General features: G+C 44.6%; 2 protein-coding genes across 2 annotated transcripts; both read right to left on the bottom strand.

Moving 5' to 3' along the window:
- Window positions 1-6,310: 6,310 nt before the first annotated feature.
- Window positions 6,311-8,390, bottom strand: her13 (hairy-related 13). Its single transcript, XM_083637901.1, has 4 exons — window positions 8,158-8,390; window positions 7,641-7,727; window positions 7,349-7,430; window positions 6,311-6,804 (listed from the first exon to the last, which is right to left on the bottom strand). Exons 1-4 carry the CDS (start codon window positions 8,242-8,244, stop codon window positions 6,332-6,334), a joined length of 729 nt encoding a protein of 242 aa, XP_083494027.1. The 5' UTR covers window positions 8,245-8,390; the 3' UTR covers window positions 6,311-6,331.
- Window positions 8,391-13,968: 5,578 nt separating this feature from the next.
- Window positions 13,969-15,571, bottom strand: her8.2 (hairy-related 8.2; the record flags this gene model as incomplete). The annotated part of the gene is made up of 4 exons (XM_083636969.1): window positions 13,969-14,291; window positions 15,098-15,176; window positions 15,281-15,376; window positions 15,509-15,571. 4 exons carry the CDS (start codon window positions 15,569-15,571, stop codon window positions 13,969-13,971), a joined length of 561 nt encoding a protein of 186 aa, XP_083493095.1.
- Between the last annotated feature and the right edge of the window lie 644 nt (window positions 15,572-16,215).

Here is a 16,215-nt window from a genome sequence, read left to right as displayed (position 1 = left end):
CTGGGCCAGAGACTGTCGCCACGGAGACAAAGGTTGTGAATGTACGCGAACACAGTCTAGACCAAAGAGTACCTACCTCACTGGCGTAGTTTGTTTTCATCTTTTATCTTTTCTATTTTTCATACTTGCTCTCGTTCACTTTGTCAGAACAATATTTTTCCATGATTTTATTTTTCTATTCTGTATTCTATTTTTCTATTCTTCCGTTTGTGTTTTGTCTTGTTTGTTGAAGAAAGGTGAGAGCTTTTCGAGCATCACTGGGGACCTACCTCTGATAACCCAGGTCATGTTACTGTAAGCAGACACAGTGAATAACCCACAGTGGATGTACAGTATGTGTTATGTGGGAAAAGTGCACTGGATGAAGATACTTGAGTAATTCCAAGGAGTGTTCAGAGTCTGGTTCTGCCTTGAACTCAAAGGGGTGCGGTGGACTCCCGTCTGTCCCGCTATCCGATTCTATGAATGAATGGACAGAGAGGACAGGCTCTCATCGCCACAGCTCAGCTGCAATCTATTTTTCATATTTTGTCTCATTTTTGTGCAAAATATATTGCTGTGGCGGCTTCACTTGTGTGCAACGGATACATGAATGTTGTTTCTTAATTTCGAACTGGCATTAGGACAGCTGTTATGGATGCCAAAGCTCAAGACTGAGGTTGCACTTTTTTTTTTTTCTTTTTTTTTTTGCTGTCTTTATAAGGCCCTGCAAAGAGGGAAGCCATTTTAAATGAATTGCACACACAGGTGGGCTGCTGGAAGCGTCCTGTTCCGTCAGTGCATCCACACGGTACCAGCACCTTATGTTGTGGATATATATTTATTATCTCATTGCCACTGTGAGCCTGTGGTATATTAAAATGCCAGTGTTGTGCATTTGTAGGTGAGAACATGTGTTTGAGACGTTAAACTGATGATGTAATAAAACAAAGAAAAAATGACTTGTCTGTGTGACTTCATTGTATGCGTGGTATGACTTCAGGGGACCCAGCTCAACTTCAAGAATGCAATCAATAGTTCGCACAGGATTTATCGTAGAACTGCCAATAAAGTGGATGATGTCCTGTCGCATCGGCACTGATTGTTCTTTCACAGCCACAGTCAGTTGAGCACCCAAGGATGGTAGGGATCCCCGGGGATCTGTTTCAGCGCCATATGCTCCCCTACACCGTTGAGTCTCTCACACCAACTGCTGCATCTCTCTGACCTCTGACCTCAGAATTCATATGCACACTCAAACCCACAGCTGATGCATTGGGATGAAAAAACTCCTCCCCCATGTTTTTTTTTCTTTCGCTGCAGCTAAAACAAAATGTGGTAATGTGGTCAGCCTGTCATCTGTCGTTTTCAGTTAGGCGACAGGCATGGGTGTGATTGGGGGAAAAGCACTCTGCTGAACTAAAAGCCTATCAAAATGATCTGTTCTAGTTACAAAAAGTGACATCAAGTTTGGTTGATGGGCCTTAAGTCTATAAGTATCAGGCCCTAATGAGAATGTGACATGCTATTGCATTTGCTTGCACCCCCTGTTAACTCACTCATTTCACAGGACAACAATATATTCATATTTTTTCGATTTTAATTTACCACAATAATACTTTTAGTTATTACTAATATTATTATTGGACAAAATATTTTTGAGAAAATGAAAACCTGAATTTGAATAGTGTAGGCCCCTTTCACTTGCAAACCTTAATTCAAATAGGTATACACGATGGAGTCCACTGCAATGAATGTGGGCCAAACAGAAGCTGACTTGGCATTATACACTCACTGAGCACTAGACTAGAGGGACAGTATACCAATACTGGATAGGTAGCCTATCAGCTTTCAGCTCAGTGTCAACCGGCTCCCAAAGTGACATCCGCCTCAAGGTTAGCTGTATTGCATTCTGAGATGCTCTTCTGCACCACAGTTCTTTTTCGCACCATTCTCTGCAATCTCTAGAGACAGTTGTTGTGAGATCAGCAGTTTCAGAAATACTCAAACCAGCCCGTCTGGCACCAACAGTCGTGACCAACGGTCAAATCACTGACATCACATGTCCTCCCATTCTGTTTGATGTGAACATTAACTGAAGCTGCTGAGCTGACCTCTATGCGTTCTTCTGCATGATATATAGCCTACCTACAGCACTACTGCGACATGATTGGCTGATTGTATAATTGCATGAATAAGCAGGTGTGAGTGTGCCAGGGGGTTTCAAAGTCTGAGACTGTGGGCCTCCCCCCAGACAAAGCTTGGAAAAAGGAGCCCCCCTCGCTCAATTCCTGAATGCCTATGTGATCATGATGTTATTTGATCCCATAGACATGCAACAATTGGACCAAGATAGCCTGATATTGCTGTTTGACATACTTCAGACTACGCCAAATATACTGTAGCCTATCTCTAATCTCTTTAACCAAATCACGCACGTTTAGGCTATCCTATAATATTTCATTTTGATAACTAGTTTAATGGCCTAACTAAAGTAAAACCAGGGGTGTAAGCTATTTGGTCTTGACTCCTAGCCTACCTGGCTGTCCACTTCAGGTTCTCTCTCTCTCTCTCTCTCTCTCTCTCTCTCTCTCTCTCTCTCAAATTCAAATTCAAATTCAAACGGGCTTTATTCTCTCTCTCTCTAGGGACTCCATCACACACTCTCATTACATTACATTACATTAGCCTACATTACGTCATTTGGCAGACGCTTTTATCCAAAGCGACTTACAGTAGGCCTAACACATTAGTCAACAATAGAGAAATCAACTATGCAACATAGGCTAATCTATATGACAGCTACAACTTTTGAAGGAATAGTGGTAACGTTTTTTTTTCTTTTTTCTCCCCTCCCCACTTTATGCTGTCAACCAAAAGGCGCGCGTGTGTGTGTGTGCGTGCGTGCGTGCGTGCGTGCGTGCGTGCGTGCGTGCGTGTGTGTGTGTGTGTGTGTGAAGATGTTGGTGGTATAGTAGCCTATCCTTCCTCACGGTCTGCCTGGGCTTTGACGCTCCTCTGTCAAATGGTCGCCCGCCGACCGACAGCTTTGATCCCGCGTCTCGTCCGCTCCTATTTCAATGTGTCTCCTTTGACAGGCGCACCCAAGTCCAGGTTGAGAGCCATGTGTGAACAGCGACACCCCCACCCCCCACCCCCTTGTTAGCTATTCCTTCGGGTGACAACAGTCTGTGAACAACATGGTTTTTAACCAAGAAATTAAGATCCTATTCAGGCTTTATTAGACATTGTTGGGCTTCAGTCCAGGTTGTCACAGCGCCATCATGCAGCCTGAGTTTTGTGTTAACTTTTTTCTTCTTCCCCCAAAATGTGGCAGTTGCTGCCATAGCTTACTTTGGCCTAAATAAATAACCGTTATTTAACGTTTAATATTGTTGTTTTCATCATTGTAAAAGAGAGCATTCAGGAACAATGTCCCCTCTCTCCCTAAACTGTAGGCTATATATCCTACACACAGTCTGGTGATCAGGCTATGTCTAAAGGCTAATTGGTCATCACCAAATAGTCTAATATCTCAGTCTGTCACTGATCCACTTAATCCAATTTAGTCCATATAGGCCTAAAGCTGTTTTAGGAATTTATTAATTAGTGGTTCGGCGAGTTGGCGCCCCTAGCGGTTCAATAAAAGAGTTCAGTGACTCTTTGAAAATGAAATCATCAGATTGGTCATTATTATAGCCTAATATTAAAGTTGGGTTGAGTTGAGGCCTATCCAACTATCAAGCTCCATCCATATTATAATTACCGGTAGTCGTTTCCCTGGCTGTCACACTTTCTTTAACAGAAACTGCAGAAAAGTTGAGTTTCTCCGAGAGGAAGCAACCGTCTAGTCTAATTGGACATATAGGTGCTGTTTTCTTTCCCCGACAGATGAAAGGAGAGCTGGATTGAGGGAAACAAATCAACACAGACACTGAGGCTTGTCGGTTTGTTTGAGGCCGGTGGTTTTCAGGGCCTAGAGACAGTCCAGACAGGATCTAACAGCCCTTTGTTAACACGCTCATTGTAGGTGAGGTGTGAATGAAGACACTAGTCTTGGCTAGGCGAAGCCAGAGGTGTGACTCTTTCATGTGGGGGGTTGATGCTGTAATGAGAGCAGACCTCCAGCATTTGATCCGGGGCTTAGGCTACTGAATTGTAGCCTACAATTCTAGCCTCCACATCATATACATTATATAGGCCTTTTTATAGTTTATCATTTCAAAAAGGGCAGAACCTGCAAAGTGTGTCTATCATTTAGGATTAACATTAGAATTGGGTTGAGAAATTGAAGAGTAAAAGACGCCCCAAAGTGTGTGATTTTCGCAAAGGCTATTGTTTGAACTTCTCTGGCATTTCTTTCCAATTGGACATGTGAGTGTGCACAGACCAACATTGAATGTCTATTAGTCTATTGGTTTCTATAGTCTACAGTTAATTACTTGGCTATTAGGCCTAATTGAATGGGCCGTAGGAATCTAACTTTAATCCACTGCTGTAATAGCCTACACATGCTATACTTTATGTAAATTACCGGTAGTCAATTTAAAAGACTTCAGTTTAGCATTTAGCTACATTTCTTGAATACAAAATGTTTACCCAGGTTCCCTTGGGAGGTGTTATCCTATTCAGCATTTCAGGGGCATTGTGTGGCATAAGACAATACTATTTTTATTAGATTATTATTTATTTAGCAAATTCATACATTTTGATAGCAAAACATTTCTAAACATCATCACAAGATCAAGTGGTCATCCTGAAGGGGGCTATAGGGCAAATAAACTACAGGCCTTTGTGGCCTTATACAGAAATACAATAGAAATATTTATATTAATCAGAGGAATTGCCGAACTTTTCGGTTTCTAAAAGAGCTTTGTCCTTGTACAAATCCTTTATACACGCCATTATTTACAACAAAAACTGAAACATCCCAAATCCTTCCTCCTCTGTCCGTTGAGCTATAAGTGAATGTTGAGAGTGAAGTTCTATCTCCAGGTACAACAAAAAGTCACAACCTTGGACTCGGGTAGACTCCAAACCAGGGGCAACACTACGAGGAGGGAAGGGGGAGGGAGGGATGCTTTTCAGGAGGCCGAGCTGGAGGAGCCCTCCAGAGAGCAGAGGTGTCACGTCAGGTAAAGGAGAAGTCCTCATCAGACACTCTGACACTGTTCAATTATGATGTGTTGATAACTAATAACTCATACCAATACAATGTGCATGCAATTATAGCTTATCAACACATCATAATGGAGACGCACATACATAGGAGGAGATTTCTAGATATCACCAATGGATGGATGTTCAATGCATTCCAGGAGTTATTTTGTGACAAAGTGTTGCAATTGACTTTTTGGTGTAACCAGCACTGTCCCAAAACCTGCCTACACTTGTACTTCAGTTAGTGATTTCCTACACTTCCCAGAATGCCTTTCAACAACCCAGAGAGAAGGGGTTTTCCTGCCCTTCTCTGGGGATTGGTGATTGTTGTCAACAGCCACAAAACTCAACATGTCTTGTGGCTGCATTGCATTCTGGTCTGGAGTGCCAAAGTCATACCCTCTTCCGGGTTCGGCATACAACCTAAGATATTTCATTCCCATTCATTTTTCCATAGACATTTTGTAAAATGCTTATAAAAAATAGTTTTACTTGGTCAAACCAAGCGATTCAGCTATATTTAGAATCAGGAAAGAGCATATAACATTTCACTTGGACAAAAACAAAACAAAACAAAAATTCTCAGAGTGAAATGTGATATGGTCTCTCCTTATTCTAAATATAGCTGCATCACATGGTTTGAGCAAGTAAAACTATTTTATGGGAAAATGGACGGGTAATGAAATCTCTTGGTGAACCCAGAAGAGAGCATGACTTTGGCAGTCTGGGGTGGAGGTCTACTGTTAGGCCAGAAATTGCTATCTCTGCCTCTTCCATGATGGTTTTGTCTCTGTATGATTGTGTACGTTGGAGCAAAACTGTGAGTCTAGACACCAAAACCTGATGTCTACCACTGATGTTTCAAATAGCTGGGGGGGGGGGGGGGGGGGGGTGTTCTGATATCAAACTCCATTGTAGCTGCACTGGAAATACCACAATGTGACGTCATGTTGTTTACATTTGGCGAGTTACCGCCGGAACGGAATAAAAAATAAAAAATAGAAAAATCGACCCAGGAATGCAAGGTGCATCACCAATAGCAGTGTCAAAGTGTTCTGAGGTGGGTTTTCCGTTAAATGCACGAAGGAGGGGGGTCCAGTAGTCTCCCATCTGATCATGGTGCCCACAATATCTCTGTCAGCGCCCCTGCTCCAAACTCTCCCTACTGCACCCAAACCCAACCCCCAAGCCTCTACCAGGGCCTCCACATTGACTGGGGGTAGGCGATGGTGGGCACAACGCCCGGCACCTCCTGGTTCTCCGGCCCCTCGGCGGAGCTCTGGTTGTGCTCGCTGTCGGTTTCGTCCAGGTCGGAGCACAGGTCCTCGCTGGACGTGGTGGAGGGGGCCGGGGAGAGGGCCGAGGACGAGCCGCTGGACAGGCTCCGCCCCCCGGGCGAGGCTAGCGCCGCGCACAGTGCCTCGCCGCCGCCGTGCCAAGTGCCAGTGCCGCTGTTCCCGGAGGTGTCTGTGATTAGATCCATCAGCACGTCCTGGAAGTGGTCCTCGTTCAGGGGCATGCACTCCAGCAGGTGGTTGAGGAGCTCCGCCGCCACCGTGGCGTCGATCCCCGGACAGTTGGACACGAACATGTGGACCTCGTGCATGCACTGGATGTAGCCGGCCGCAAACCGCTCGCTGGCTTCCTGGTTCACCACATCCGTCTCTGTGGGGAGGAGAGAGAAGGCTTATTAGAGAATGATCAACCTTATTACTGTTGGACTGCACCGACCAGTGGTCTTGCTAAGGCAGTGTTGACATTATTAACTGATGTCATTACTCTTACCAGTAAGGAATAGTGTAGCAAATTAGCAACTATTTCCAGGTCAGAACACATGGTAAAATAGATTTTAAAAAGTTGTATTTGTTATCATCTCCCTTTAAATATCAGACTAAACACAAATTATTCCAAAACTATATAGCCTACCACCTCCACCCAACAATTTGTTTTCTTCATAATTAGTTGTCCTCTAAAAGGTTGGATGAGAGGATGCTTGAATGAGTTTACCTTCACTGGGTGAAAATATTCCCATTACTTTGTTTGAAGGTACTAGGCTATATGAGAGCATATCCAACTGAACATGTAACAGTTAGTGTTGGCTTACTGGGGAGAAAATGTACAGTAATGGCAATAATGAGTGTGAATAACTAAACACTGCTCAGTGTGCAATCTGAGAACCAAGAGTCTATTTTATTTGATAGAAACCGACCTTGGGTTCGGTTCCTCAGGACGTCCTCCACCTTCTTCACGGTCATCTCCAGCACCTCCGCGTTCTCCATCTTGGAGTGAAACTGTGGAAACGAGGTGACCTCCATCACAATCAAACATCCCTTTTATCCCACGACAGGTGAGCGGGTGCATTAAAGGTGCGTGCGTGTGTCTGTGTGTGTGTGTGTGTGTGTGTGTGTGTGTGTGTGTGTGTGTGTGTGTGTGTGTGTGTGTGTGTGTGTGTGCGTGTGTGCGTGCGTGTGTGTGCGTGCGTGTGTGCGCGCCGTACTCACGTCTGTGTCTGCGAGCAAAGTCCGCAGCTCCTGTAAACTCTCATTGATGCGAGCACGCCTCTTCTTTTCCACCAAAGGCTTTCGAGTCTGTAGAGCAAAGTAAAGAATAAATGCGTTAACTCGCCATCAGTTTCCATTCCAATTCGTCACCTGCACCACTTCATGCGCTGGATTACTGATGCGTGGTGGGCGTGCGTGAACTAAAACCTAATGTTTGACATTTATAACTGGCTCTCTGAATTTCTCGTAATGAAAACGCATCATTAGCGAATTAAAGTTGCAACAAACAACATGCAGCATTCGATTATCGTCTGATAAATTGCAATGCCTTTGAGCTGAACTCGAGCGCTTTGGTAGGCTATAAAGCTGCAGTTTGCAGCAACAACAAATGAATTGCGGATTAATTAGCTAAACGATATCGCGGCGTAAAAAAAACGGCGTGACAAGTGCGTCATGCGCTAGTGGTCCAGAAAGAGCGTAAACCTGTTATTCCCTCAACCATCCCAACCCTCCGTACCTTTCTGTCCCCTCGCTGAATCCCGTAGTAGGACTCATCCTCATCCATGCCAAGTCCGTTGTTGCTGGGCCGAGCCGAGGGGGCCATGTTGGTTGGATCGCCGTTTCTGTCGCTATTTCCCCCCGATGCTGCTTTTCCTCCCGACCCGTCACTGAGGGGCAGCTGGCAAACGGAACCGGTCAGAGGAGAAAATCTATAAAGGCACAGGCGAGGCGCCCTGTGTTTATTGTGCAATCCTAGTGAGACGTGCTGCTGGCGCTGAGTGGCTGTTGTTAGTATTTATAGGGGCTTATTAACATGTGAATAGGGGCTGAGCTGCTCTCGCTGGGGGACAACGGAGCGCACACCGCCGGAGCCAATGAGCGCCCACTCCCTTTGTCTCCGGTCAGCCCCGGTCTGCGCCCCGAGGAGCTGCACGGCCTTTCATAAAATAGCTTTTTGTGTTAGGGGCCCGGCGGCTCTCTTTTCCCCCTGTTGGTTACTTTGTGCAAAGGTCATGACGCATCAACTGTGGCCTGCCTCATGTAGTAGGCCATCTACTGCGTAGATTCCATCCTATAATACGAATATGAAGTGTCTGTGAGCAGAATTGTGTTTGGCCATACAGCTATGCCATTTACGTGCAATCGTGCTGAATCTTTCAGGACGTGTAAAGAGCACTCCTGTGAGTGACCAGATTTTTGAATTAGACAATTAGGGCCGACTAAATGAACAAAAATGGCTATAGTGGCCAAAATGACTCAAGACATGTTCAGCACCATGGAGAGCTGCAGAGTGGAGGAGCCCACAGGTGAGTGGAGTTGTAATCAGGCAGTGAAGTCGACTATGAAAACCCTCTGGGGAGAGAGAGGAGAGACTGCATTGCAACTCTGTGAGCGAAACCTGACTAAATGGCCATGTCACACAGGGATGGATGGGTATTCCGGTAGTAGTAGCCTACTGAAAATGGCATCTGCCTGCCTGGCACAGCGTTTTCTTCCCAGGAGAGACGGAGCTATGCGCCTTGCCTCCTGTGCGCCATGGATCTCTGTGCGCAACTGTACAATCCCCAACGTTAACATCTCCATGTCACAAAGAAAACTGTCCAGTTTACTTTTGGCACTTTAAGGCCTGATATGTGGGGAAATAGTTTCACTTTTACATTTTATTTAAACAATCAATAATCTCAACTGACCACAGAATTACAAATTATGTTGTTTGTGTGTGTGTGTGTGTGTATATATGCTAGAAGTCGCCCGCCCAGCAGGTTGCCCGCACGCGGGCTCCCATATGCAGCTCGGCCGCTGCGCGTACTCACCCGCAGCTCGGCCTTGCCCGCTGCGCGGCTGCTGCATGGCCTCGTCTGATCTATTGGCATGCATGCACAGTGCACAATTGCTCAACCTCGCATCACTGATGACATCACTCACTGATGACATCACAATTGCTCGAGTGACCATCACTGATCACATCATGGAGTGCTCGAGTGACAGTGCACAATTGCTCAACTTCGCATCACTAATGATGACGTCAGTGAGTGATAAGTAGTGAGAGAAAAGTAGAGTCCGCACATTGACTGATGATGTCATACACTGTGACATCATCAGTGACATCACAATTGCTTGAGTGACCATCACTGATGACATCATCGAGTGCTCGAGTACATCACTGATGATGTCATAGACATTGTGACATCATCAGTGACAGCATTACTGACCAAAATCATCACAAATCTCACAATGTGGGACCAAAATCGCAGACAGAAAGACAGAGCCCACTTACTAAATTGTATATATGACGATATATAGCCTATGTAGGTATATATATATATATATATATATATATATATATATATGCAACTGTATATTGTATAAATTGTATAAACGTGTATATATATCATGCAATTGTAGTTTAAAGCCTGACTATATCACTTGTATCACTATCAGTAGCCTGGCTGTGTGGGTCTGTTTTCCGCCCTACCCAGTCCTCTCGCTGCTCGCTTTGTGTCCGAGGCTCAGCAGATTTACCCGCTGCTTGGCGGATGTAACGCGATGCCTTCAGTTGGCAGCTGCTGCTGGCGGCCCCTCGGCCCAAACTGAATCAGCCGGGGGAATTAAGGGCCCTTCTCCAAAGAAAGCGACAGGTGTTGGCCTGCGTCTCGTTTGTTCTCCCCGTTGTTTGGTGACTTCTGATTTGTGTGCAACTGCATTCTCACGTAGACTGCTCTCAGTTCTCTGTTGTTCTGAGAAAGCTTATCATTTCTGGAATTGCTTTTTTATATTGATAACCATTTCATATGTCTACTGTAATTGTTGTAACGTGGTCTAGGCCAAACATGCACAATATAGGCTGGCTGGGTTTAAATAACAATTAGGTTGTGAATTGAATAGTCACTCTCTGGTTTGGATGTGCTGGTTGTAGGCTTTTTACGCACAATGTCTATTTGTTTATGTCTACAAGAGTGCTCAACCCTCTGCCCTCGTTTTTATACGCGTTTTGTACAGCGCATTATCATGCAAATCACCCTTACAATAGAGCAGTTCTGTCTGCCCGAAAACGCACCACGGAGATGTCTGTGCCATCTTTCAGGTAAATAAGATGATGGATTTAGGGGGCACTTTTACGCACTGGCTTTTCCGGAATTGCGCGGCGTTTCCGTAAAGGCACCAGTAAAGCACTTCTACCCCAAATGAAGGGCGAGTCTCGGAGCTTTGAAGTGGAGGAGGTTTTGGCACCTCGCCACCCCCCAATGCTCCGCTCCAGATCTTTAATGGTCTGGACTGTGGAGAGAGCAGCTGTCTCGGCTCGCTTTTGTTGGTGAACTCGCCCAGGGACCAGGCGTCCCCCTCCGTCTCTCTCTTCAGCACCGCACCGCCCAGCTCCATGAGATCTGTGGTGGCCAATCATAATTGCAATAGCAGAGGGAGAATTGGGCCATGTTGTGCACGTTCTAAAAACAGTATGCATTACATTTTTATTGAAACGTGCCAGAAAACGGTTTAGACTTTAGCTGAACCCTCTTGCGCCATAAAGAACCTTTGTAGAAAGCACTCAAACACTTCTACACACTATTTATGGTGCTGTAAAGAATACTTTAAGAATATATGAAGTGCTTCCAATCAGCAGTAGCCTATAAAACGCCCATTTTAAGACAGTGCTTTACATATCCTCCTACTTTACTCAGCATTCCAGTTTATTTTAATTTGAACCAAATTTGTTACTTTTTATTTATTTATCAGAGGCATGTTAAATGTATATTGCAAAGACTTTACTTGTTAAATGGAAATGATCATCCCAATAGGGTAATTAAATACACATATAAGCCACTCCGAACCACGTGATCATGAACTTTGTGTTAAGAATAATTTCCAACAACATGGTAAATATATTAAGATTATTAATTAGACTAGAATAGACGATGGTAATATCACCGCATATCAACTATAGGTGGGAATTGCAGAGCAGAGCAACTCACATAATGGTCCTATCACGATACTTGGCTCTCGATAATGGTATCATGACATGATACAGTGATAATCGATACATTGCAAGAAATTTCATCTACATATCACGATATCTGTGTAGGCTAACTGAAGAGGAAAAACCCCTAAAAGGCAAAAAGCAGGATTTATGTATTTATTCAAAGACTTGACATGAAACAATGTACTGCAACTTGTCCATGCAGTTAAAATGTTTAAAAGAAGGATACAAAATAATGCCTGAGTAAAATCTTTTCAATGTGTGCAAATTATAGTTTACAGGAGAAAAAATAATGTAGAAAATACACATTTTAGGATAAATTTCACATATGGTATCACGATATGGCACCATATCGATAATGTATCGGAAGAGGATACAATACGATATATCGATATTTTCTCCCACAACATGATCATCACTGTTAGCGGTAAAGAATGTGATCTTTGGGACCAAAAATATAATATAATATCTGCCAGTTTGTATAACTGCTGAGCCCGATTTACATCTAATGTAACTTCTGTCAATGGGAAAATCTCAACCTACATAGGCTATGAACCACTAATAACTCACTGCTATAGAAATTTGAATGATCTGTAGACTGGTTTGTCACATAGGTTAATTTGTGAGATTACAATGTCAACAAATGACACAACTAAAGCAAACATTGCAGGGCTTCCTGTAGGATCAGTGGGATAAAGTGCATAGACCATGTAGACTACTTGTCATGTCACAGGTTCAAATCCACCTCATGTCAGATTGTGTGCACGCCGGCGCGTACGCAGGTGTGTGTGTGTGTGTGTGTGTGTGTGTGGGTGGGGCGGGTGGGGGTCTAGCCTAGCTTCAGGAGCTGGGCCTCCCCAGGGGGGCTCCAAGCAGTTTCAGGGGAGGCTCAGTGAATAGGAGTGAAAAAATATGACATTAGTTATTACATTACGTTATCAAAAGGTGGTCAGACAGAATAGCCTAAATGTGTGTGATTTGGCTAAATAGTTCAGAGATACAGTAGTTTTGGGGAATTTTACCGTTTTCCCACTTTCCCAGAGTCAGAAACTAATAAATGCCATCGGACAGACACGTGTGTGTACGTCTGTCTGTCACCTTCCTGCACGTACAGTACGCGTGCCCAACTAGGCAGTAAACGTGAACTTAAGGAGCCTGAACATCAGCAGAAAACTCATTTATCACACAGCAGCATGAAAAACAGAAAGGAACAAAAACACATTCTTTATTGTTATGAGCCAATAGAAGCCACTGACTTTATGAGTGACTGTAAATCCGTCTATCTCTGGTGACATTATAGGGCTGTTACAGCCAGCGGGTGATTTGGAGAAAATGTCAAGCAGACATAAGATACATACACAAACAGACAGACTGACTTATTGTTTACTTTTCAGAACAACTGCCTCAGGCACTATTCAGCACTGCATGTCTGGGAAACCCACGTGTGACACGTTTAACAAGAATGCCAAGAAAAATCAAAGAATGCTAACCATCAGCTGAGAGAAGGTCATAGTCCCTGAAATAGACCGGCACCTAAATCACATCAGAAAGAATTTACCTACAGACGTTACAAACTGTTATTGGAACAGTTAGTCGCACAACATGCATTCCTTCAAGCTTTGTGTTTTACAAGAAATAATTCTCTTATTATTGTCAAGACGCATCAGTGTCCTGTGACCTCTGGCCTCCATTTGACCAAGATGAGCTGCAGTTGTGTGCATGATGTCATCATGAGCTATTTGCATGGTGAGAGCACAAACAAAAACACCCAGCAGCAACAGCCACTTTTGTCAAAACAAGCATTACAATGTCTAACTGACCAGCTGTGTGTGTGTGTGTGTGTGTGTGTGTGTGTGTGTGTGTGTGTGTGTGTGTGTGTGTGTGTGTGTGTTGGTTGCATGTCACCAGCTCTTTGCCACTCATTCTCTACTGCACACTATCCAATAAAGCAGAAATGCCATAAGAATTAGAAGTGCACAATGTTTTAATTAATGCTTGGGTTAACTATACAACAAAGGAGGCAGAAAATACAAAATCTAAACAGTGCTGAGCAAAGTCTAATAAGAAAAGTCATACCTTATAATATCAAATAAATATAAGCTGTTAATACAATAAATATGAGAAAGATTAATAAGAGCCTTCTACAAAGCAGGCTACAGGAAGTCGACTTCTGATGGAAGTACTGAAAAAGGACTGTAGGATAGAATCATTACAGCAAACCTAGAATAATCATCATTGGAGCAAAAGTGCCCCTCACGTTTGTCTTCTCAGTAGCATATCTATAAGATACATAACAAGAGGAACGGCTAACAAAATGGAGAATCAAATTGCGTTGAGTCAAGTCCACCATGTTCACCAGGGCCTCCACATCTCCAGCATGCCCAGGTGGGGGCTGTGGAGCAGGGGCCTCTCCTGACGCACACCGGCCTCCCTCTGGATCTGGCTGCCGGGCTGCGGCTCTCCTCTGCCGGGTGTGGCGGGGAGGCCTTGGCCGGGCCGCGGCTCATCTTGGCTGGAGCGTGGCCCGGGCAGGGACTTGAGCAGGTGGTTGAGCAGGCGGGACCCCAGCGTCTTGTCCATCCACTCGCAGGTGAGCAGCATGTTGTGGACCTCGTGCATGCACTGGATGTAACCCGTGCTGTATTTCTGCTGTGCCTCCAGGCCTAGCGAGGGGTCTGCTGAGGGGAGAAGAGACGAGAGGTGAGGTCACAGCACCCCCTGGCGGAGGCAGCACTAGCTGCAGCCAATGAGCAACTTTGGGGGGGGGGGGTGCAGGGTGTTGTGCTTTCAAAACACACAGATTTATTTATTTTATTTGTTTTTATCTATTTTTTTCTTCTAACGCAGCATATTCCCCAATAAGCCTTTCAGGGAGGATTTTTACATGCTGTTTCTCAACCTGATGTCTGACATCCCTAAAACCATTCACACCTGGAAGCTGCCCAATCCAACCAGTTTTCCACTATTGGCCAATGGAAAGACATTCAAGTCACACTTCTCCAAAAATGAGTTCTCACACTCCGAACAAAAGTTGGCCTTTGCACTGCGTGAATGGTTGAACCAGTGTTGAAGTGACCTTTCAGTGTGTTGCTACTGCCCTCTGCTGCCCAATAGTCGTCTAGTTCAAGGAATCCCAAACTTTTTTTCATGGTAAAGAACCATTTAATAAGATTCTGTTCTAAGGAATCCCATTGAGAACATTGTAGTACCGTAGTTGTAATTTAGCTATGAATTGCAGCTGCCATTATTTAGGCTATTGGTGAAGTGGACAGTGAAAACTATGATCGAAACCGTCACACAAATACTGTAGCTTACCTAATTCTCTAATTGTGAAACTCATAAATGGAGTAATTGTGATAGTCTATAGTAGCCTAAACTCGGGGACCCCTGAAACCACATCAATGACCCTGGAGGTCCCCATGCTCTGTGATATCCAAAAAAGACACTTGTTGCCTGTCTTTCGCTGAGCCAGGCCACTTACCATTCAGTTTGGTAGTCTGGATGTTTTGCAGATGTTTCACTGTCATCTCTAGTATGTCGGCTTTCTCAAGTTTGGATTGCTGTTGAGAGATTAACAGGCCGTTCGTTATTATTATTATTATTTTTAGTCCGAATTATCATAATATAGCCGTTCTAGGGTACTTGAAGAAAATAGCCTACTCACATCAAGTCTGAAAGCTCCGATCACAGTTTCTTTCAGCTGGTCCAAACAATTGTTTATCCTTTCCCGTCTTTTTCTTTCAATAAGCGGCTTTCTGAGCTATAAGGATACAAAAATATATAATAGTCGGTTAGTGGCAACCAACATTGCGAGGCACCATATCCGGAGCGGAGAAGACAAAGTGCGCTGCGCAGCATTATAGAGAGAGCTGATCCATATCAAGGGAAATACCTTTCTCTCCTCCTTGGCACTCGGATGTTTCCCCACGTTGTGCGCCATAGATGAAGCGGTCATCTTTTTTCTGGGGAGCCTGCTGACTTGTGTCTTGCCTTCGCTGAAGTCTCAGCGCGTCTCATAGGGCCCTCGGCGCGGCGCGGCCATCTTATTTATAGGGCGCAATTAGCATGTGAATGGTCCAACTCTTTGGCTGTGGGATTTTCCCACACACGGGGTCCCATCAGTCAAGACTGACAGGTCACTGGCTCCATTCAATAGCCGAGATACTCGGCCTGGAAAAAAACACACACACAAGCGACAGATGTCCAGCCTGAAACCATGCACTGCGCCCCTCGCCTCCTCCACCCTCTACCCCACAAAAAAAACTTTCGTTTCCTCTTCTCCCAGGGATGAACAAGAGTGTGCAGTTACCGTGCTTTACTCCGGGGAGACCCTCGCCCATTCTCTTCAATGAACAGGAGCAACATTACACTACCTGCAAAAAGGCCAAACCTATTCTCTCAAGGCCCGCAGGAAAATATACACACAATAGGACGGCCATTTGACAACACACCTGGGCATACATACTGTAGTTCTGCTCACATGTAAGCTGATTCAGTAGCTTACCCGGGAAAGGGGGGGGGGGGGGGGGGGGCTGCTGGTCTCAGCATCCAAACTATAATTCCACCGATGTCATGTGACAATTACATTATAATAACATT

The sequence above is a fragment of the Poromitra crassiceps genome (assembly GCF_964638095.1).
Source record: "Poromitra crassiceps genome assembly, chromosome: 5".
Lineage (NCBI taxonomy): Eukaryota > Metazoa > Chordata > Actinopteri > Beryciformes > Melamphaidae > Poromitra > Poromitra crassiceps.
The sequence above is the reverse complement of the archived record's forward strand: the minus strand, read 5'-3'. Positions and strand labels throughout refer to the sequence as shown.

Bases quoted from the DNA above. Each gene is read 5' to 3' on its own strand.
- her13 (XM_083637901.1), bottom strand. From the start codon at position 8,244: ATGGCCCCCTCGGCTCGGCCCAGCAACAACGGACTTGGCATGGATGAG. The intron at 7,728-8,157 runs GTACGGAGGGTT...TTTGCTCTACAG, and splicing joins TTCAGCGAGGGGACAGAAAG to ACTCGAAAGCCTTTGGTGGA. The intron at 6,805-7,348 runs GTCGGTTTCTAT...TCCTCCCCACAG, and splicing joins CCTGAGGAACCGAACCCAAG to AGACGGATGTGGTGAACCAG.